The sequence below is a fragment of the Fistularia commersonii genome, chromosome 19 (assembly GCF_037954325.1).
Source record: "Fistularia commersonii isolate RoL2024-O1a breed Wild chromosome 19, RoL_Fcom_v1.0, whole genome shotgun sequence".
NCBI lineage: Eukaryota > Metazoa > Chordata > Actinopteri > Syngnathiformes > Fistulariidae > Fistularia > Fistularia commersonii.
Genome location: NC_141302.1, coordinates 3,156,716 through 3,179,752, shown reverse-complemented (window position 1 = coordinate 3,179,752; position 23,037 = coordinate 3,156,716). Strand labels below are relative to the sequence as shown.

Below are 23,037 nucleotides of genomic sequence, written 5' to 3'. Positions count from 1 at the left end.
ATTGTGCTCTCTTGCAGCAGGACGCCATCGCAGCCGCCCCCCAGGCCAGGCGCCGCGTGGGATCGACCCGGTTCCCCCGGATCCACCCTGGCGTTGGACTACGAGCAGCCGCTCTGCACAAGTGGAGACTTCCGGAGCGCCGCCGCGACCCTCAGCCCCGCCCACAGCCTGGAGGCCGACCTGGACGTCCCCATGGAGACGGACATCGACGACTTCCCGGAGGATGAGGGGCTCCCGGCGGAGGAGGAGCTGATCAGCAGCGAGCTGCCGTGCTACGCCCTGCCCGCGACCGTGCTGGAGGCCGACGCCGATGGCGAGACCACGGCGGGGAGCGGATCACCGGAGGAGGAGCTGGAGGGTGGCGGCGGCGGCGGCGACGGCAGACTCAGCCTGGATGAGCTTTTCCCGCAGAGCAGCGAAGGGGAGTCGGGCACCGAGAGCTGGAAGGGCGCCTACAGGAACGCTGAGCACAACACCGACAGCCTGGAAAGGTAACCCGGCCTGCAATTTTAAAGTAAACAAACCGTGCCCCCTAGTGGCCGGGGCAGGTATTACAACAACAATCATTCGCTTCAAAACTCATGTTCCTTCTATCGCTCTTCTTTTGTGTATTATCGTAACGTCACGTTGTAATCATTTCCGCCCCGTACAGGAAATCCGGCGCTAGTTCAAGCTGCTCCTCCTACTACAGCACATCCGCGGCCAAAGCACAGCTCCTGTCGCAGATGAAGGATCTCGCAGACGGTCGGGAAAAGGACGAGGACGACGAGCTGACGTACAAGGTGATGTGTCGCGCCCGAAGGGGGGGTGGCGCCGCCATGCACGTGCCGCTCATGCTAACCTCCTTGCTCGTGTTCCGTCGCGCAGAAGCAGCTGATGGAGAGCCTCCGGAAGAAACTGGGCGTGCTGCGGGAGGCCCAGAGAGGCCTGCAGGACGATATCAAGGCCAACACGCAGCTGGGGGAGGAGGTGAGGCCGGCGATCGCTACTTCCTTAGCGCCGCCGCACGCTAACCGTCGCGTCATCACCTCTGATCTTCTGCTGACCCGCTCAGGTGGAAAACATGGTGCTCGGCGTCTGCAAGCCCAACGAGGTGGACAAATTCCGCATGTTCATCGGCGACCTGGACAAGGTGGTGAGCCTGCTGCTGTCGCTCTCCGGACGGCTACTGCGCGTGGAGACCGCCCTGGACACCCTGGATCCTGAGGCCGAGCACCACGAGAGGGTGAGCGTCGGGTCGCCAGGCGTGGAGTTTTTGTCGTTTTTTTTTTTTTTTTAAATCTAAAAAAACCCGCCGGCTGTCCTCCAGCTCCCCCTGCTGGAGAAGAAGCGGCAGCTCATGCGGCAGCTGTCGGAGGCCCAGGACCTGAAGGACCACGTGGACCGTCGAGAGCAGGCCGTCAGCCGGGTGCTGGGACGCTGCCTCTCCCCCGAGCAGCACAGGGACTACAGGTGCGAACCCCGTCCCCGTTTTCCCAGGAGCTCAACCCGGGTCTGAGATCCGCTCTCTCTTTTGTCTCCGCAGCCACTTTGTGAAGATGAAGGCCGCCCTGCTGGTGGAGCAGAGGCAGCTGGAGGACAAGATCCGCCTCGGGGAGGAGCAGCTGCGGGGGCTGAGGGAGAGCCTGGGCCTGGGTTTGGGCCTGGGCCTCGGCATGGGCTTGTCAATGGGATACGGACATTATTAGCAACGCGCTAAAGCTACGTCGGGAAGCGGGAAGTCGCCAAAGCCGGCGGAGCGACTGGTCGTGAGAGCGAAGCGCCACGAACCCCGAGGAGGAGGGGGGGTGGGGGGGTCCGGGTTCCCCCCCCGGAGCGGATGCTAAGGCCGCCTCACGTTGCCAAAGACGTCGCCGCTCCGAGAATGTGTCGCAGAGAAGCTGCTTTTAATTTAAATCTCCCGATTTGGAGAATTTTTTTTTTTTTTTTTTTTTTTTTGCATCACACTAAAAAGTATATCTAATGTCACTTAAACCAGCATGGAGAGATTATTGGCCGCCGCCGTCACGTTTGGTTTCCGCGCTGGTCTTTGTTGCTGGCTGACACAAGAGTTCGGCGGCGGCGCTCCGCCATCCGCCGGGCGGAGGTCGAGACTCCACCACATTTAAGTTGCACCGTCAAATACAGACGACACCTGTGTTTATAGTGTCTACGGTTTTGTTTTTTGTGTGTATATAGTCGGTATCGCCGTTGAAACGACTGGAAAGGATTTGTTAAAGGGGGGGAGCAGAGGAAACGCCTTATTGTATATATTGACAGCTTCTTTTTTTTTTTTTTTTATTTCCTTCCTTTTTCACTGGTGGCTAGTTAGTGACACAAGCTAGCATGAGCTAAACAACCCCTTTTCCCCAGCATGGTCAACAAGTCGAACCAGATTTACAGTCAAGAGGTGCTACATCGCTAGCTAGCATGCTGTAAATATAGTTTCCTTATATCTGGACCCAGCCTTTTATAGTCTAAATGTGCTAAGCTAACTATAACTTGTTCAACCATCCAAAAACTCAGGAATAAACATGTTACATCCAGTTTTGTTAAACTTCGTTAGGGTTCAATTCCGTTCATTTTTGCATGCTGCACGCTAATTAACTGTTAGCAAGGTAGTTTGTGCTATTTTGGCCGATCCTGGCTCGCTAGTTTCAATCTAAGCCAAGCAAACCCCGCCAAACACTGGCTCATATATACAGTCAAGGAGTGCTACGTGGCTAGCTTGCATGCGGGCTGGTATCCCAAGCATTGTGTTGTTACATCTGGACCCAGCGTTTTCTAGCCTTAACGATGCTAAGCTAAGTTAGCACTCTCTATGTTCTCAGGAATAAACATGCTACAATCCGTTTGTTTAAACGTTAGCAAGGGATGCGTTTCCTCAGTTTAAACATGCATTGCGCTAATTAGCAAGAGATTTTTGCCCGCCGGCTGTTTTCAGTCAAAGTTGGGCGAAACACGCCAGACTCAGCCATCGGCCCTCGAATAAAGTCTCAGCCGAAGTCTCCCGAGCTTTAGCTTTTTGCTTTTTTGTTTGTTTTTAATAGTGCATTTGCAGATGAAGTCTATTTCAGGGACTCGGGCTCGGTCTTGTTCTTTTTCCTGCTGTCGCGTATTTTTATTTGAAGCGCCGAGCCGCGCCACAAATCCAGGTGTGCCTTTCCTTTCGTTTTGTTCCCCGACTTTGTGGACCAATATCTTCCTTTCTTTTTTTTTTTTTTGAAATATCAAAAATGAATCTTTGTAAACTGCAATACAAAGTCTTTTTTTTGTTTTTTGTAAATGCAGAAACACTCCTGAGGACAAAGAGTACCATAAATAATAATAATAGTATTTTAAACTACTTTTGGGGCGTCCTGGTGTGATTCATGAGAAGAAATGATGTCTCCCTCCCTTCCCCCTGGAGGATGGAGGGAAGGAGGTGCCATCTTAGGCCAAGCCGAGGTCGACGCATGGAGGAGCGGCAGAAGACCAGCCGGAGACGTTGACGTTCTGCAGGGCTCTTGTCGTCTGTTAGCCTCTAAAAAGCGGGGATCATTTAAGTAGTGTGTGTGTGTGTGTGTGTGTGTGTGTGTGTGTGTGTGTGTGTGGGTCCTTAAAGTCAATATACAATTAGCAATTACATGTTTTTACACATGGCTCTCGTTACAAGGCGCCTTTTTTTTTTTTAAAAAGAAGAAAATTTGTTTTGCTTCTCGCTGATTACGAATTGAAACAAAAATGAATGAATAAAAGCTAAACACGTGTTCCCCTTTGTGCAAATGCAGACGCCCTTTCTGGCCCTATTTAAGTCATTTATTAGACTGTTATGCTAAATTGCTAATCACTCCATGACTGCCGTGGGAGAGTCGCACAAGCCAATTAACCAGAAATGACCTCGAGATAACAAACCAGTTGCTTTTATCGACGTTTCCAAAACTAACAGCAGCGGCCAACGGCGGATTATCGGTATTTTTATCAGAAGGGTATGTTTTCTTTCCTCTACATCCCGTCCGTGCATGAAAACGAGCGCACGGTCTTCTGATGGGACTGTAAGAGGAGATGGGGAAAGGAGGAAGAGAAGGGTTGGAGACAAAACAATGGGGTTTCGGGTGAGGTTCGAGTGACCTACATCTGGATTTCTTGCGAAGGAGAAGCGAAGAGGGGTTTTCACGACAGCGAGGAGAAGAATTGCTCTTGAGTGAATGTGTTGACATTATGCAGAGACAGGAAGTGGAGAGAAACATACCCCTCCACCCCACATCCTCGAACAAGAACCGCCATGGGAGGCAGGGCGGAGAGATGTTTACAGTGGACTGCTGCATGGGAGGAGGAGATGAAGGAGACCAGAAAGATAACATGAGATTTAACAGAAGATAGACATGGTGTAATTAATCACAGATGCTGATTTAAATTAGGATTCCACAGTGGCAGGTTTCCCACGCACACACACACACACACACACAAGCGGCAAACCTGGACGGAAGCAGGAAAAGTAACACAAGGGTGCAGTTCCACAATGTGACCACAAGGGGTCGCTGTTTTATTGTTTATAATAAAATAAACTTTCAGCCGCTGAGTGAACTGCTGCCGTGTATAATTTATTCATTATGTAGAATAATGATATGTCGCTTTGAAATGTTTGGTGAAATTGCGAATCTTTTGTCAGAGGTAAGTTTTTATTTAAAAATCAGACTTTGCTCGAGGAGGGCAGATTTTTCGCTTTCTTTCAGCGTCCGCAGATCGCAGATATTGTGGCTCAAATATAATCGGAAATTTAAAAAAATCCAAAAGAGGTTAAGGTGCAACTGGGTTGAACACGCTGTTATAGAAAATATCGAGTCAATAGCAGAATAATCGAACTTGCTCCACTGACCCAGTTGGAGGAGCGGCGACAGCGCTTGAATCGATTGCTTTTCCTGCGATACAAACTCCTGTCAAGGCGAGATTATACCGGAAGCTACTTCAAATTAAAATCAAAGGAAAGTCCCGAAATTCCGATTGTATTAATATAAGTATTCGCAATGACAAGATTAATTTGACAAAAAATAGCCTCTTTTTAAACCGTAGTCAGTCGGTTTATGCAACTAAATCTGTGCAACTTTTTTTTTTTTTTTTTTAATAGCCCCGCAACACGATTCCATAAAATTCAGAGTAAAAAAACAAGCAAAAAAACGAACAAAAGAAATAAACAAACAATAACAAAAACAGTAAATAGCTGGATTGCGCTATTTTTTGACAAACCGGAAGTCGCGGTTGAGCTAGCTTGACGCTAGCTAGTTTGCGGTGGAAGCAGGAAAACAAGACAGACTGCGGATCCTCCCGCACACCTTACTCCCCTAAGAGCTCACCGGAGCAGTGGTGGGGGGAAACTCCCCTCCTTTTAAAAGGGATATTTATTTCCCCCGCTACGTGTAATGGAGAATGTCTTTGACTTTTTGTTGCTGTTGTTGTTTTCGCCGAGCGTGAAGTTTACATAGGCTACTGTTGACATAAGCGGCGACAGTGGCGGGGCAAATCCGAGTCACAAGACTTCTTCGCCGAGCAGCTTCCTCCTCCGCCTCGCAGGTAAACCCGGAACCTCCGCCGTCTCCTTGTTGGATTTCTTTTAGTCAAAATGAGTAAAAAGAGCCAACTGGAAGGGGTGTTTGGGGACTCCGACGAAGCTCTCTCAACATTTAAGACTTTCGCCTGACAGCTCGGGGTGTCGTCACCAGAAGAAGAGCTGAGTTAGGCTAGGCTAGGCTAGGCTAGGCTAATCGGCTTCTTCATCGCCTGCTAAGCCGGGTGAAGAAGGGAGGGGGTCCCGGAAGTAGAGGGAAAACAGGAAAAGTGGTGGATGCTGTGGATAAAATAAAACAACATCGATTAAAAACTTGAAATTTTATCTAGCTGCTTTGCTTCAAGGGCTCCATTCCACTGAAACAAGTGTGTGTTTTGCATCTACCTGCAGTAGCAGTATCTCAGATTGTTATGGAGGAGAACCTGGACATTATCTTTTGTTGCTATCATCTCAGAATCAATGGAAATTAGTTTGGCTTCTTCTAAGGACATTAAGTATGATTTGTAAAGAGAGCCACAGTTTGGTTGGAGTTACTCCACGTTCAGTCTGAGTGTCGTGTGATTCGATTTCTCTTAAATGTGACGTGAAGTACGACCCGGTGTCTTGCCAGCAAAACACCCTTTTAATGCCATCCTCTTCGTATAACCGTAGTCTTCCTCTTGAACAGGACTACTCGAGGAAATGGAAAACCCCGGCTATTCCTCTGGGAGCTTCGACAACATCCATCGCTGCAGCGACGATGACGACGACGAGATGGTGGACATCGCGGGGGCCACGCTAGATTTCTCCACCACGGACGACGATCCTCCGCTCAGCTCGGGTAATTCACAATCGCAGATCATATCTCGGGTCGCTTCTGTCTCTCGACGTCGTCCCGCTCCTTTGCAAGCACTTCTGGAGGTCATAAAAGAGGGTCTACGTAGTTTGAAAACAAGGAGAGGAGCTGGAATCAATTCCACAGAGGCCAACCGGACGATAAAATCAGTGACAATAGGCGAATATTCTGAATATCATTATTTACCTCTTTGTGCATCGACATGGAAATCACCTGTTGACATGCAACGTATGTTCATTCACATGAGTATTTTATTTTTGGGGACGATAATGGGGTCCATCCGGTTTCACGCCTCATTTCCGCTCGGCTTTAAACTATATAATCTCACATCTTTCCGTAGGAGCGTAAGGCTCCCGGTACGCACTGTGCCGGCTCCTTTTAGCGCCACCGCACAAACGCGTACGAACACCAACCTGTCCCTTATCTCGAGTCGCGAGCGCTGAATTCCTGAGTCAAAGACCGCAAGCTTTTTTCTGATTTGGAGATTAAATTCCATTTTGGAGATAGAGGTTTTCCAGAAACATCCAGGATTTGTTTTCATCCGGGCTGCAGTCCGAACTCCATTTCCAACAGTGTTCAACCCGTTGCTTTGTTTCAGTAATCAATTGTTTCATCTGATTATGAGAAGGTTAAACGATTGCAAACTCCATTTCCCAGAATCTTCACTCAGAGGGGAAGGAGTTTATTGCTTTTTAATTTAATATTACGTCTTACTCTTCCCCGGAAAAGCCACGTCAGACACTTAATACGATTTTTTTATATTCAAACCCTGTGGGTGGCATCCAAGAGGATATTTAGCCTGGCAACATTAGCCTTTCTGTGTGTGTGTGCGCGTGTGTGTGTGTGTGTGTGTGTGTGTGTGTGTGTGTGTGTGTGTGTGTGTGTGTGTGTGTGTGTGTGTGTGTGTGCGCGTGTGTGTCACATGCTTGAAGTCAGTCATGCTCACACAGGAAAGTATTCTAGTGGATTTATCGTGTTTGGCTCAACATCCCATCATAATAAGGGCAATCTTCTGGTCGCGGTGTCAAACCCGGGACACAAACACCTGGTGACCCGGTTCTGAGGCTCCAGGAGAAACATCAGCACAGAGGGGTGATGGATTCGCTGAAAAACTGTTTGGATAAGACTTGTAGTCGACTAGCAAGGCGCCAAAGTCCAGTCCCGTCGACGGAGAAGTAAGATGTGCTTCATCCACTGCGACGACCGCAGGACTAGACCAGGCAGGAAGCGCAACCGGTCTGCGAGCGGCTTCACTTCCTGCCATTTTGAGAACTTTTGCAAAGTTAAGCGGAGAAAGCGGGCCGGATACTGGCGGCGTCACCGCGACGCCAGCAGCCAAACATATAGGAAAGATTTAACAGAGCCGAGAGCAAGGAGCTTTTCTCCAAGCCACTTGTTTCCGCGCTGTCAGCAGGAGCGAAGAGACTCACAAACCCTCCTCCTCCTTCCTCTTCTGCCCTTCTTTTTAATTTTCTGTAAAGGCAGAGCCCCGATGTCCCCGAATGACGCCGCTTTTTTTTTTTCCGCTGGAGTAAAACCATGAGAGCTGTCGTAGTGAGTCACCGGAGGCAGAAAGACCTTAATCAGCAGTTTTAATCCTCCCCTCCCTCCTGAGCCGAAGTCAAACGTTCAGAGGTCGAACCTCAACTTCAGTCTCGCTGGCGCTCGCTTAAATCAGCAGCGTTATTAATGTTCCGGAAATAATACAGATACATAAAATGCAAAAAAAAAAAAATTAGTTTGAGAGATTTAATTTTTCCCTGGGTTCGGTTATGTACGGCGCCCTCCCTGCTGCGTCGTGCTAATGTCGCCTCAGCTCGTGTTCCTTTTCCTGCCTTTTTTGGTGTTCCAGCTCGCACTTCCTGTGTTTCCCCGCCACGCTCGCCATCAGCCTTCCTCTGAGCGGCACCCGAGCAGGTCTCCGAGCGCTCGGTGTGAATCATCATCTCGCCGAGCAGCTTTGGGTGTGTCACCCTGGAGTATCACCCCCTCGCCGTGCCACGGTGACATTCTTCAAATAGCTGCGAAAGTAATGTGGTCGTGCCGGTGCCAAAACTAAACATGTAAGCGTGGCAGCGAGCGCATTGGTCCGTCTACGGCCAATCACAGCTGACGTAGGACGAGAGGCGAAGGTCTGACTGGACCGGGCGCCTGTCAATCACAGGGCCATAGGTAGCGTCATCGGGGCCTCAGTCAGAGTGAAACAGGAATTTGGTGTGAGCTAACCAGCGCACCACCATCACCGCCAGTAAAGTGAGTTTGAGTCCGAGTGTGCAAGTGGTGGCTCTCACCATCGCTTGACGTCCCGTCGGTGGCGTGACTGAGGAGGGCTGACAAGACGCCGCGGCCAATCGCCTTTCAGACACCACTAGCGCTAGCGTCTCCTATGTTCGGCTGAGGAGCAGCTCACTGCACCGGCGCCGCACACTGCACCTCAAAATGGGTCACAGTGCGTGCGTGTGTGTGTGTGTGTGTGTGTGTGTGTGTGTGTGTGTGTGTGTGTGTGTGTGTTTGCACGTTTCACCAAAATGTACAGACTCAACAGCTGACACTGGACCAGCACCAAGCTGCTGCAGAATGAAAACACTGCAGAAAACCAACAAGTGTTTTCACAAAAGTCGATACGCAGTCCCAGGGAGATCCATATCAATCCACTATCTTGTCTGTGTGTGTGTGTGTGTGTGTGTGTGTGTGTGTATGCGTGTGTGTGTGTGTGTCCTATCCAGGCGATGAACACAATAAAACCCCAGTACTTGTTAACACGTCAGGCCTTTAAAGGGGTCAAAGGTCAAATGTGTTTTGATATGAAGCACACTCAGCGTCTCATTACATTTGGCCTCCTTGACCTCATCCTGGGCAGTAAACCGATTACTCCTTTTATTGTCCGCTATATTGGCTTGACAATGCGGGCCAGCTGACTCCGGCTCAGGCAATGACAGACGCCTGTCTCTGGATTTCTGGGAGGACGGCGTCGCGAGACGAGGGGGTCGAGGGGTCAAAGTCCCGGCTGGAGTCAGCTGATGTGAAACCCCCGGCGGGCGTCAGAGCCCCGGCGGGGTTGCAGACCTTCCCGTTTGCACCAGATGTTTTTGTACGCGGCCACGGAAGGCACACCTCTCAAACTGACCGGCCGGTCGGGTGAACGAGGGACGTCCCGTGCATGTTTTGGCACCGGACTCCGCGCTCGCATGACGAACGGCCCGGCGCTGTTGGCGCAGGAAGCCCGGGAGTTTCTCCAGAGCGCAGCGTGGCGCCGACGTTCTGGAAACAAGCAGGGCTCCCGCGAGGAACTTCCGAACCCTGACCCACTTTCAGGGAGCAGCCGATTGTCAATGTGTTTTGGATCGTTTCGCTTCGGCCGTCAAGAAACCACGGAGTTCTGCAGCAAGTCACGGAAACCCGAAGCTTCACTGACTCTCCTGTTCAGGGCCGCTAGTTTGTAGTCATGACCTCCAGTTTGTTTAAGAACACACACACACACACACACACACACACAGAAAGGCCCCTCGTGGGAATCCAACCAGAAACCTATTTTTCTTCATTTTTATAAATACGGGTTGATTCAACTGGAAGCCACGAAGTCGTGTTGACCTCCTGGTTTGAGAATCCGACCTTGGTCTCCTGATCCTCGTCACAGCGTTGCCGCGCACGTAGAGGAAGCTTCGTCTCATGACCTCCGGGTGACCCGGTGGACGCCAGCAGACAGGAAGCTCCAACTTCATCGTTGCCGTTTAATGTTGTTAGTCCGTCGTGTCCATCGGAGATTCCGTCTCTCATCTGACCTCTGCCCCCGCAGGGGGATACGACGAGTGCAGCGGCGGCGGCGCCAGAGCGGGCAGCGTGAACGGAAATGGACCGGGAAAGCTGGTGGACCCTCTGGAGGAGGACCCGCTGCCGGGGCTGGGCACCTACGAGGACTTCAACACCATCGATTGGGTCCGGGAGAAGAGCAAGGACCGGGACCGACATAGAGAGGTGCGGGGGCGGGGGTTTAACCTGAAAACATGGCGGAGATGGTTTCCGCGCTCTTCGGATCCGTGAACAAATTATCTCGGACCCCTGGGATGAAATTGATTATTGTTAGAACCGGCCTGCAGGCTGCGGCCTGAACTTACCAGTACTACATTCCCCACAATGCAACGGTAGCCTGCGAACTCACTGCAGCTAGCGGGCTTTGGCTTAATTCTTCATCAGGAGTCAGAACAGATGTCAAATTTCAGCTACCTCCTCCACAAAAATGGCAAAACGAAAGGTGAGCGCTGAGATCAGGGGATTCCAAGGCAGGTGGGAGGCAGAGCGCACGTTCACGGGGGGTAAAAGGCAAACCTGTGTTTCTTTTATGTGGAGAAAGTTTGGCTGCAGATGCGGATAGAAAACCTGAGCCACTTTCCCAGCTGCCAGACCATGAAAGAGAAGCTCTCTACCGAAGTGTTTCAGAGTGCACGGTTCGTTGATAAACTTAACGCACTTGCTGGCGACGTCCGACTTTGAAGCCCCAAAAAGCAGGTTTTACAGTTTATGTCGAAAAGGCACCATCAAGCCTGCAAATGGAGTCGATTGAGCTCCAGTGCAATGACACTGAAGGAAATCTATGATAGTGGGTGCTGCTGAGTTTGCAGGTTTCATCCCCGACACGATGCCTCAGCTGCGCATCCAAGCTGCGAGGACGCTCTCTATGTTTGGCAGCACATACAGTTCCTGTGTGAACAACTGTTCTCTTTTATGAAGCTAAACAAAACTTCGCACAGGAGCCGTCTTAGTGAGAAGCACCTTCACTCAATCCTGAGGATTTCCTCATCTCAGAGCCCGAACACGGATCAACTTGCACAAAAGATGAGACGCCACCAAGTATCAGGCTCAGCCTCAAGACAAGGGATCATGACAGAGCATGAACGTATTTTTAGTTTTTAATTCAGTTCAATTTTTACATTTTTTTCTACAAGACATGTTTTTTTTTCTGTTTTGTCTGTGTGCCGTAGATTTTTTTTAAATTTTATTTATTTATTTTTCAGTCAATGGATTTATTTTTCAGTTAGTGCAGATAGGAGCCATCAGAAAGAATACAACTGATTTTTTTTTTTTTTTTTTTATTCTCTTATTTTACTATTTGAAAGCAGTAATTGATATGATCACAGAGCAGCACGATAATGCATTTTCAGTTAATAATACATGCAATTTCATGTATGCATTTAGGTCTTGGTTCAATATGTTTTAATGAACACTGAACTTCCATCACGAAACATTTGAACTGATGAATGACCTCGTCCGTGCAGATCACCAAAAGGAGCAAGCAGTCCACGGTGGCCCTGCTGCACAGAATCAGCGACGCCTTCTCGGGGTGGCTCCTCATGCTGCTGGTGGGACTCATGTCCGGTACGACACACACGCACACACACACACACACACACATTTAACACATCCACGAACGAATACCTGGTTCGTTGGACGGTGGAACGATCTCCATCCTTCCCGCTCTCCTTCGGCCCAGGCGCTCTGGCGGGCGGCATCGACATCGCGGCGCACTGGCTGACCGACCTGAAGGGCGGCGTGTGTCTGACCGGGTTCTGGTTCAACCACGAGCACTGCTGCTGGACCTCCAACCAGACCACCTTCCAGGAGAGGGACCGCTGCCCGCAGTGGCAGAGCTGGGCGGAGCTTATCACCGGGACGTCCAAGGTAGCGCCACTTGAACGGCGACGCTCCCACGCAGATACTCTGGCTCCATCTACTGGCGACTGCGAGGAAGCGCTCACACACACACACACACCAAGCAGACTCCACGTCCACTAAAGCGCACACCTGTGTGTTTGCACCCCCCCCCCCCCCTGCAGGGGGCGTTCGCCTACATCGTGAACTACCTGATGTACATCTCCTGGGCGCTGCTCTTCTCCCTGCTGGCCGTCATGCTGGTCCGGGCCTTCGCGCCGTACGCCTGCGGCTCGGGGATCCCAGAGGTGAGGCGGCGCGTCCAACCTGGCAGGTCGTGTTCAGGGAAAACCGCTCCCTTGGTGGCTGATGTTTAGCGCTCCGGCGAAAAACGACCCGCCGCTCTGTTTGTCCGCCGAGGAAGTGAAAAGCCCAGGATTTGCTTACATACCCAGAAATCCTAAACGACAATATACACACTTGACAATCCCCACACGTGCGCACGCGCACACTGGTTTTCACCCCCGCGTAGATCATCTGTTCCCCCCCCCGGCTGTTTTCTCGCATCAGCGAGGGGTCGCGCCGGGGTCGGCGGGCCGAGACGCTTAAGAACCGGGGGGGCTCATTGGAAAGACAAATATCCAGAGCGTTACACTCTTGGCGCATGTGAAACACACACACTCTCTCTCACACGCCCTCAGATCAAAACCATCCTCAGCGGGTTCATCATCCGCGGCTACCTGGGCAAGTGGACGCTGATCATCAAGACCATCACGCTGGTGCTGGCCGTCTCCTCCGGGCTCAGCCTGGGGAAGGAGGGCCCGCTGGTGCACGTGGCCTGCTGCTGCGCCAACATCCTGTGCCACCTCTTCACAAAGTACCGCAAGAACGAGGCCAAGCGGCGCGAGGTGAGGCGAGGAGCGCCGTCCCCCGGGTAAGCAAGAACGCCGCTGTGAGCTCTGATTGACCTGTGTGTGTGTGTGTGTGTGTGCAGGTGTTGTCTGCGGCGGCGGCGGTAGGCGTATCTGTGGCCTTCGGCGCCCCCATCGGAGGAGTCCTGTTCAGCCTGGAGGAGGTGAGCCCTCTCTCTGATCAAACGGGCGCTTAGGGAAGTGATTCGAGGATACGGGAAAACACCGGAGGCGAGGGGATACGAAAAAAAAACAGACGTGTCGCGTTTCAGACGTGAACTCCCGAACCGTAACCTCAAAGTTGTTGCGCTGATTTCGGTCAACCGTGTCGTAAAAAGCCCGCGCGGTGTCGGCAGCCTCCAGGCAAAAATGCTCCAAGAACTGGAGTTTGGTTCCAGGAACTGCCCTCCCCCTCCACCGGGAGAGGGTTTAGTCTCGCAGTCCCTCAGGCGGTGAGGGACCTCGGGAGGAACCAGAAACTCAAAAACAAGCCACTGAAGCAGAAGATGGGGGAGTGAAGCTGCCACAGCATCCAGGATCTGCATGATGGGAATAATCACATTATCAGACGGGGTGAAGGGTTTGCTCTTAGCTCACGCTGCGCTAATTTGGGTCGTAGATATTGACGTTCCTCTGCGAGCCTCGGAAACCCACTCGGTTAGAACCTCTCCGTCGCTCTGTTTCGCCGCAAGCCGCGACGAGGGACCACGATGGTTTTTAAAAATGGCGCCTACGAGTTCCTGAGGAATGGTCACTGGTTTACTCCGCTGTCTGAAACCAGGAGGGAACGGTCTTATTCAAGGAACTGCAAAAAGAGTGAAAGCGGCTCGACATCTTGGAACCGTCGAGCCAAAGTTCTGTCTCTGCCTCCCGTAGGTGAGCTACTACTTCCCCCTGAAAACCCTGTGGCGTTCCTTTTTCGCCGCGCTGGTCGCCGCCTTCACGCTGCGCTCCATCAACCCCTTCGGGAACAGCCGGCTGGTGCTTTTCTACGTGGAGTTCCACGCGCCGTGGCACCTGGTGGAGCTGGGCCCCTTCATCCTGCTGGGCATCTTCGGCGGCCTCTGGGGGGCGCTGTTCATCAAGCTCAACATCGCCTGGTGCCGCAGACGTAAGAGGCGCCTCGCGCACGCACACACACACACACACACACACACATTCCCAGGCCAGTTCATCTGTAATGATTTAATGAAAGTCTTCTATGGGCCTTTTCTTCTGCGCTCTATTTCTGCCGCCGGCCACAAGGAAAAACCACCCGTCTGGGTCACTACCCGGTGATTGAGGTGCTGGTGGTGGCGGCGCTGACCGCCTTGCTGGCGTACCCCAACAGCTACACCCGCATGAGCGGGGCCGAGCTCATCTCGGAGCTCTTCAACGACTGCTCGCTGCTCGACTCGTCCCAGCTCTGCGGCTACAAGCAGGTCGGCGGCGGCGGCGGCGGCGGGAGAGAGGGAGGTTTTGGCCCCGAAGGCGCCGCCTCGCGTATCTGCTACCTCACTGTCCTCCGTGTGTCCGCACGCAGATCACCAACGTATCGGAAACAGGTGTAGGTAACAGCCTGGCCGACCGCCCGGCCGGGGACGGCCTCTACACGGCGCTCTGGCAGCTGGCCCTGGCGCTGGTCTTCAAGATGATGATCACCGTCATTACCTTTGGAATGAAGGTGGGCGGAGAACACACACACACACACACACACACACACATGCACACAATGGCTGGGTCAAATAGGTTTTGTCCGCGGTACTTACCCCCCCCCCCGCCCACCGTCAGCCCCCGTGAACCCTGTTAGACACGGCGTCCTCGCTCGCCTCGCTCCGTTTCTTTTGTTTTTTTTTTCTTCCCCCCCCCTCCCTCTTCCCTCGCCGTTACTCACCGTCATGTGTCCCGACTGGCAGGATGAGGCCGCCGCTGAAAAATCCCCTCGGACGAGACGGCTGGTCCGTCTTTCGCATCGCAGAAGCCCGAGTCACAGCGCGACTGGCGTAACGAGGGGCGGCTGGGCGGGAGCGGGGGAAGCCCTCGAGCAAGGCAGGAAACACGGGAAACTACGTCAAATAGCCGAGTTTCCCATCGCAGGCGGCTTCTTCCCTCCGGCCTGGTCTTGGCACGTCTATCACCTGACAAGGAGGCGTCCGAGACGAACGTCCGTTGCGCAATCAGGCTCATTTTCACCCTCCCTCCTTCCTCGCGCTCTCCGCCGTCATCGTTTTTCGTTCATAAACCCCCCCGAGTGAAACCTGAGGAGAGCTCCGGAACCCCAAGGTTCTTTTATTAAAGTTTTTTTTTCTGTTCCGTTCGCCGGGACGCCGTGGCGTGTAATCGAAAGTATGAAAAACAAACGTCTCACTTTTTTATTATTGAATGCTCGTCGTTGGGAAACGGCGTTTCCCCCGCTTCCTCCTCCCGTCCCTCCAGGTTCCCTCCGGGCTCTTCATCCCCAGCATGGCGGTGGGAGCCATCGCCGGGCGACTGCTGGGCGTCTTCATGGAGCAGCTGGCCTACTACCACCACGACTGGTTCATCTTCAAGCAGTGGTGCACGCCGGGCGCTGACTGCATCACTCCGGGGCTCTACGCCATGGTGGGCGCCGCCGCGTGTCTGGGTGAGAGGCTCTCGAGGAACGGCCGACGGGGTTCGAGTATCCCGAGGCGTCCCGAAATAGACCGAAGTTGATTGGCCGTCGCCGGCATGTGTACGTTGGATCGCGCCCGAGGGATTAGGATTACGGCCGAGTCGGAGGGGGCCGGGGGGGGCGGACAGCTGCGCGCCTCGCCGTCGCCCTCGTCCTAATCCCGACGCAGCGATTTAAATAAAACAGGCATCGGGGAGTGATTTTTGAAAGCGTGTAATCATCCCTTTTTGTTTTTTTTGGGTTTCTTGACTTCAGGGACCGCTTAGAAACAGAGCCGGGTTTCTGTTACCGCCGCCGCCGCCGCCGCCCCACACGGGCCTTTTCCACGTCGTCGTTTTAAAAGCCCGTGGTTTGGACGAACCGCAGAGCGAAGGCTAAAGCGTAGCTCGGGTTAACGCGTTCCCGCACCCGTAACCACCCTCCCTCCCTCCCGTCCCAAAGGTGGGGTGACACGTATGACGGTGTCCCTGGTGGTCATCGTGTTCGAGCTGACCGGCGGCCTGGAGTACATCGTGCCCCTCATGGCCGCCACCATGACCAGCAAGTGGGTGGCGGACGCCTTCGGGAGGGAGGGGATCTACGAGGTGAGAGCGCGGTTTCCGTTAAACCTTTTTTTTTTTTTTGGTCGTCGTGTTTCATTTGCACGCTTGTTTTGCACGATGGTGTGTTTCCCATCATGTGAACGGGTCTTGATGGCTTGTTTACGTCTCCAAGGCTCACATCCGGCTGAACGGCTACCCCTTCCTGGAGCCCAAAGAGGAGTTCGACCACAGCAGCCTGGCGGTGGACGTGATGAGGCCGCGCAGGTCGGACCCGGCGCTCGCCGTGCTCACGCAGGAGGGCATGACGGTCGGCGAGGTGGAGGTACGGACGCAACGAGCGCCGACGGACGGGCGTTACTCGTTCCCGGGCGCCCTAGAAATGTTCCGGAAAATTACTCTAACTAACCTCGTTAGCGTTGGCCAAACAAATTTGACGGTGTTTATAAAATATGAACCGCGCCGGGGTCGGATTAGGGAAAAGGATCCGGCTGTAGTTGCAATCTGCCGGAGTGGTGTGTGAGGGGAGAGGGCGTCTGCCGCGATAAACCCAAACATGGGAATTGAAGGAAAACGCACTAAGAAATTCGACATGGATTAGAAACCGCGAGCTAGAGATGCCGAGTTGTGAACGCGCCGTGACGATGTCGCCCACCTTTGGCTCCGCCCACCAGACCCTGGTGGAGAGCACCCGCTACAGCGGCTTCCCGGTGGTCGTCTCCCAGGAGTCCCAGAGGCTCGTGGGCTTCGTGCTGCGGCGGGACCTCCTCATATCCATAGGTCAGACCCGTGTGTGTGTGTGTGTGTGCGCGCGTACATGTGTGTGTCTCCAGTCGTCTCACGGCAGTCTGTCTCTGCAGACAACGCCCGAAAGCGCCAGGAGGGCGTGGTCAGCGCGTCCCAGGTGTTCTTCACCGAGCACGCCCCGCCGCAGCCCCCGAAGGCGCCGCCGCACCTGCGCCTGCGCGGCATCGTGGACCTGAGTCCCTTCACCGTCACCGACCACACGCCCATGGACATCACCGTGGACATCTTCAGGAAGCTGGGACTCCGCCAGTGTCTGGTCACGCACAATGGGTGAGCACACACACACACACACACACATACGGGCCGACAAGGCCGACATGAAGCTAATTAGCTTCCGTTTAGCTGCTAAACATCTGATCTACTGGTCTGAATCTGGAGTCGCTCACTCAGCAAGTGTGTCCAAAGTGGAGTCCTCCGTGAGATTTAGCACTTCGCTCGTGGTCCAGAAGAAGTATTCATTCAGCTCCGCCTTGCTCCTGCTCTCCGTCGCCCGTACGTGACAGCGGCGGTTTCAGCAAACAGTCGGAGGATCGCACCAATTTCGCAGCTTGTTAAGTGTCTGGAACCTGGTAGTCCTCTTGTCAGCGCTAAAGCACTGCAGTTGCACATTTGTGCGTCGGCTGTTTCGACATGTTGACTCCCCCCCCCCCCCCCCCCCCCCGCCTGGGGGGGCGCGCAAGGAGGTCAGAGATGACTTGTTTCCCGGCTTCCCGCCTCGGACCGTAATTGAACGCAGCTTCGGTCCCGTCCGTGGGTCTGATGGACTAATCATCAACCCCCTCCCGCTCACGGGAAGGAGCCTTTTTCCTGCCGAGGAACCGCAGCGCCGTGTCAGGACGCCAGTCGCAGAGAAGCTACTGAGGCGGATACATGAGGCGGCTCAGCGGATTTCTCCAGGAACGTCCAGACAGGCTTTAAGGGGGACGGGTTTGGTTACTCAGACCCCCAGTTAGGGATATCCAGCGTGTCGAGTGACTTAAAAACCTGGTATGTAAGCTGTCATCACCTTCTAGCAGGGAGATGGAGAGCGTGCTCGGCCAATCCAGAGCCAGGAGCTCCTTTTTTTCTTTTTCTTTTTTTTTTTTTTAAACCCGAACACGTTCATAATCATCGATCGGGCGATCGGAAGTTCTCACGCTCACGTCATTATCCAAAACCGTTTTCTTTATCCGGACCCTAAACAATATTTACGATTTGTATCGTTTCTTTATCCGATTTCTTCAGATGCAACTATTGAAATATTTAATGTATCTGACGGGGGAGCTCGAGTGGAATTAGAGAATAATAACCAATAAAATCTGAAAAACATTTCCGTAGAAGATCGCCAGCAGATAGACCCAACCGAATAATCGGCCATATTTGGACTTAAACGGTTCCTCATGTTTGGACGGATTATCTATGTCAAGCATGTGGGACACGATTCCCAATTTTTATACGCGATATTTGTAGTCTTTTTTTTTTTTTTTTCTTTTTTCTTCGGCGAAGAAACAGCTGCCTCTCAGAAACCCCAGGCTGATCCCAGCTCAGCGCGAGCGGCCTTCTGCCTCGAGAGGGCTAACCGTCACGTGCTAATAGCTGATTTTATGATATTCTTAAAATAAATCAGAAGTTAGGTGAAGCCCCGCCCCCTGGGAACCTGCCCAATGAGAGAGAAGACATCACTCAGGAGGGAAAGAGGTGCATCGTGGGATGTTCGTCTGCATCGTAAGCTAGCGGGTTAGCCTAGCGCCAGTGCTCCGAGGCGGGCTAGTACGCTGTCATAACGTAATAAACACACACACGGCGATAATCAAACCGACCCCGGGGGGTCTGCGCCGCTTCCATCAACTGCCTCCGGAGAATAAAAACATCCTGCTCTTTCTCCTCCATCTTTCACTCCTCCCTTTTTTTTTTCTCCCTCCTCAAAAACAGACTCGTCCTTCACTCGGAAATAAACAAAATTATAACCGAAGAACCGCAAACCCCCCCCCCCTCCGTTCGGCATCTCCGGGCTGCGTTTTGGGCTCCGGCCTCCGGGGGCAGGCTTCCGCCGCTCTCCAGTTTCCGTCTTGTTTGAATTACGGCTCATTTGGAGTCAAATAGATGATTAAATTTAAAAAAAAAAAAAAAAAAAAAAAAAACCAGGCTGGCGTTTTGGCTCGCCCTCCGGAACTTGTCACTCCTCGCCGCGGAAACGAAGAGCAGTTCGCCGAGTTTCCTCTTTCATCCGCTGTCAGCGCGGCGTCTCTTTGTCCTCGCTTTTTTTTCGGACCCCGAATGCATCGCCCACATTCTACAGCGTGGCTTTTTTATCATTTATTTACCTCTATTTGTCACTATTGCGCGTATGTATATATTCGATTGCATGATTAATGTATTGTTACATTACATTACATTTGGCAGACGCTTTTATCCAAAGCGACTTACAATAGAGGACATAAGGACTGCAAATAACACTTGCAAATACAAGATGCACAGTGAGTTTTTGTTTTTTTTTGACAAAGACATACACAAACGTACACACACACACACACACACACTGCTTAGCCTAACTCATCTGGGGCATCAGCGCAGTCCTGAAAGAGAACATTACTTTACATTACAACTATTACAGTTACGAGCTGCTCGCTGTTGCCGAGGCGAAGGAGCGAACGGAGGCAACATTTTCTTTTATTTTTTGTTTTATGGGGAAGCAGACGCAGCCTAGCGACGGCCCGCTAAGCTAGCTGCTAACGCTACAGTCCCGTGTAGCGACCCCATCGGCTGCGAGATGGCGTTCGGACGCCGAGCGCCTGCTCTCTGTCACTCCTTCCTATTTCCATGACGAAGCAGAGCAAGAATGATATGAAGTAATGGTCCTCCTCCTCCTCTTCTTCTTCTTCTCCTCCTCAGGAGGCTGCTGGGAATCATCACCAAAAAGGACATCCTCAAACACATGGCCCAGATCGCCAACAGGGACCCCGACTCCATCCTCTTCAACTGACTCCTCCTCCTCCTCCTCCGTCGGCCCTCCGGCTCCGGGAGACACCAGCTTTCACCGTAAATGCACCTTTTATCTCGATTTTTAGAAAAAAAAAAAACAAAAATGAAAAAAAATGAAAAAAAAAAAAATCCAGCGGACAGTTTGCACACAGGCGGAGAACAATGGGATTTTTTTTTTTTTTTCCCCTTCTTGGGGCGGCGGAGGCGTTTTTTCTGGCAGCGCGGCGCTGAGCTCTTAGAAACAATGACTCATCGGCGCTGACACTGCTGGCCCCGTTTTCATGTCGGGCCCTGAAGGATGTAGGACACACACACACACACACACACACACACACACAGAGTGGATGGGATTATTCACATTTGGCTAGGACGTTCTATCCCTCTTTTTTTTTGTTTTAAACAAAAAAGCAGAGGTGTGTGTGTGTGTGTGCGTGTGTGTGTGTGTGTGTGTGTGTGTGTGTGTGTGTCTGGGGGATGAGGAATGAAGATGAGGAAGAGTGTTTTCTGCGCTGTGGGAGCCAATGGATGGATGCTTGTCGTCCTCCTTCTCCCCCCAACACACACACACACACACACATTTAGTTTGACCAATAGCAGCGTGAGGACACACACTGCTTTCCGGAGAGACTCTAAACTGAACTGATCACTAACCAGCACGGGGGAACTGTCCTGTCTCACACACACACACACACACACACGAGCACCATGAAGATGCTGCAGAAGTGGGCTGGTACCAGCCATAATCATGACGCCTGGGTTAATTTATGTAAATGTAAAATCGTCTCGTCCCACTAAATTATTTCACCTCATGCTTGTCTCTGTCTTCATCTTTGCATGTGTGTGTGTGTGTGCGTGCTTGTGCGAGACACACACACACACACACACTCGTCCATGTCTGATTTAAAGTAACCAAACACACGGGGGTCACGGTCGAACAAACATGGCGGACAGGATCTCCCCGGGGAGCCGTGCATTTTCATAAAAACAAAATAAAAATGGCGTCTACGCTGCCTACGTGTTGTAATAACACTGTAACAACTGCTTAACGTCGCCCTTTGCTGTTCCTGTAATCCCTTCAAACCATATCTGTGTGTGTGTGTGTGTGTGTCGGGGGCCTGAGAACCTCCCACACACACACACCGGTGTCTGGAAACCCCATCCTGCGGGTTGTGTTTCTTTTGGCCGCGGTTCAAGCGCGGGGAGCCCCCGCAGGATCCCGACCCCTCGTCCATTAAACCCCAATTTGCGGCGCTCGTAGAAACACGGATCCGCTGACGACGTCCCGGGAATTCTATTTTTAACCCGTCTTCATCCCTGGAATAAAGCGATGAAGATCACCAGAGCCTCCCCAGGAGGTCCGGGTCTTTATTTCCACCTCGATTTATGGGATTTTTTTGGCATTCGGTCGCATTTCGTCCCGATAACCGACGCCATTTCCGTCTCCATCGCCAGGTTTTTTTTTTTTTTTTTTTTTATTTATCGCGGATCCGTTCCAGGCCGCCGGCCGGAGGGTCGCGGATGGCGGCGGCGTGCGGGTCGGAGCTCATCTGGTCGCCATTAGACGGAAGAGGGAGGGTTCGGTTTTGGTTTCGTAACTCCGAACGCCGGCGTTGTTTTCTTTGATTACTTGAAGGACGCGATTCTGGAACCTTCTCTTCGATCCGGGGGGAAAAAAAAAACAAAAAAACATCTCTCCAGGAATTTTGAACATCTGAATGAAGACTATTAAATCCACAGCGTCTTATTAACGCGTAATAGCCGTGTAATATTTGCGCCGTGTCACACAATTCCCAACATCATTGACGAATCGGAGGATCGGCGAGTTATTTTCTTTTTGGATCCACAGACGTCGCGCTCAATCCCAGCGATAATCCCAATCCCCGTAACCATCGGTAACACTGTTGTAAAGAGGACTAAACTGTTATACGTTAGGATTTGGCTGTTTGTGTGTGTGTGTGTGTGTGTGTGTTTTGGGGACCCCCCTTTGGGGTCGACACACAGGTGTGCTGCCTCTCTCCTCAAAGTTTTCGTCCATCTAGTCCAAACTTGTTTCCGGCCACTCAATCTCTGTGAGAAGGAATTCTGGGCCGTGTATGTGTGTGTGTGTGTGTGTGTGCCTGCCATGAATTGACTCATTGTGTGTTATTGGTTGAAACAATGTCTTGTTATTCAAATGTATGTTTTGCCCAGTTTTTTGTCTTGCAGGTCATTCCGTCCTGTGAATCATCCTAAATTTTTTTTTTAGAAATGCAAGTTTTTGTTTCTTTTTCGCGACGATTTCACGCACTCAGCCCTCGTGCACGCCCCCCCCCCTCCGTGCACGAGATCGGACTCGCCGAGCTCTGCAGGTAAACACAGGAAACACGTTGCACATTCTTTGAGGTTTCCTTATCACCCGGTCCCCATCGTTGGCCGGCGGCCTTGGGGCCAAATCCGTCTCGCTCTGTGTGTGTGTGTGCGCGCGCGCGCGCGTGAGTGTGTGTGTGTGTGTGTGTGTGTGGAATGCGAGTGCATTGTATCCATCTCGTAATGACTCAGTGTGTTCTCCAGCTCGGTTCCTGCGTCCACGGCTTCACATGGGGCTCGGGTTACCAACCTGCTCGTGGCTCCAGGATTCTCACACCTCCGTCTCACACACATCTCAGCTCGGACTTCCCTCCGCCTTCATCGGCGTCTTCAACCCCCCCCCCGACACTCTCTCTTTTTCTCTCTCTCCCTTTCGCTCGCTCGCCAGTGGCCGCCCCGTTCCCAGGCCCCGCCATTGTCTCGCAGCGCATTACGAAGCACAGCAAACATTTCGGTGCGGTAATGGGGCTGGTTCAAGGTGTCATCCTACACCCCAAAGCGTCACATCTCAGATTTGTGTGTGTTTGTGTGTTAAGAGAAAAAAAAAAAAAAAACATGTGGACACATGACGTGCATGTGTGTGTGTGTGTGTGTGTGTGTGTTCCTCAGGGCCCGGACGGTGCAGGCAGAAGTATTTTGGAGCAGCTGTGTGAGTGTTTTCAAGGAATGTAACCCGATCGGCCCGGCCGTGTTGCGTCTCTGCCCCGGCGGCTTCACCTGGGGGTTCGGAGGTGAAGGTTCCCACAGCTCGGGTCGCAAGGCTCGCCGTCTCTGGCGTGACACGATAATCTCTCCGTGGCGCTCTCTCTCTCTCTCTCTCTCTCTCTCTCTCTCTC

At 52.3% G+C, this 23,037-nt stretch overlaps 2 protein-coding genes across 4 annotated transcripts in view; both read left to right on the top strand.

Moving 5' to 3' along the window:
- Window positions 1-3,325, top strand: part of shroom4 (shroom family member 4) — a 34,277-nt gene extending 30,952 nt beyond the window's left edge. The window contains exons 7-12 of one of the 2 annotated variants that reach the window (XM_086165730.1): window positions 21-491; window positions 653-782; window positions 868-969; window positions 1,055-1,225; window positions 1,310-1,452; window positions 1,526-3,325. In XM_086165730.1, coding sequence (XP_086021856.1) covers window positions 21-491; window positions 653-782; window positions 868-969; window positions 1,055-1,225; window positions 1,310-1,452; window positions 1,526-1,688 — 1,180 coding nt within the window. In that variant the 3' untranslated portion in view covers window positions 1,689-3,325. Of the gene's footprint in view, window positions 1-17; window positions 492-652; window positions 783-867; window positions 970-1,054; window positions 1,226-1,309; window positions 1,453-1,525 lie in introns of both variants that reach the window. The other variant, XM_086165729.1, reaches the window with a different exon arrangement.
- Window positions 3,326-5,061: 1,736 nt separating this feature from the next.
- Window positions 5,062-22,033, top strand: clcn5b (Cl-/H+ antiporter 5b). 2 transcript variants are annotated; one of them, XM_086165728.1, is made up of 17 exons: window positions 5,062-5,529; window positions 6,192-6,344; window positions 10,156-10,334; window positions 11,633-11,732; window positions 11,848-12,035; window positions 12,191-12,313; window positions 12,707-12,913; window positions 13,000-13,080; window positions 13,793-14,027; window positions 14,162-14,337; window positions 14,439-14,579; window positions 15,332-15,518; window positions 15,990-16,132; window positions 16,263-16,412; window positions 16,762-16,867; window positions 16,948-17,164; window positions 19,766-22,033. In XM_086165728.1, exons 2-17 carry the CDS (start codon window positions 6,206-6,208, stop codon window positions 19,854-19,856), a joined length of 2,463 nt encoding a protein of 820 aa, XP_086021854.1. In that variant the 5' UTR covers window positions 5,062-5,529; window positions 6,192-6,205; the 3' UTR covers window positions 19,857-22,033. The 2 variants fall into 2 exon arrangements, 1 of the variants encoding a protein (XP_086021854.1); XR_015107563.1 differs by lacking the exon at window positions 16,762-16,867 and having other exon boundaries at window positions 19,766-20,664.
- The last annotated feature ends 1,004 nt before the right edge of the window (window positions 22,034-23,037 follow it).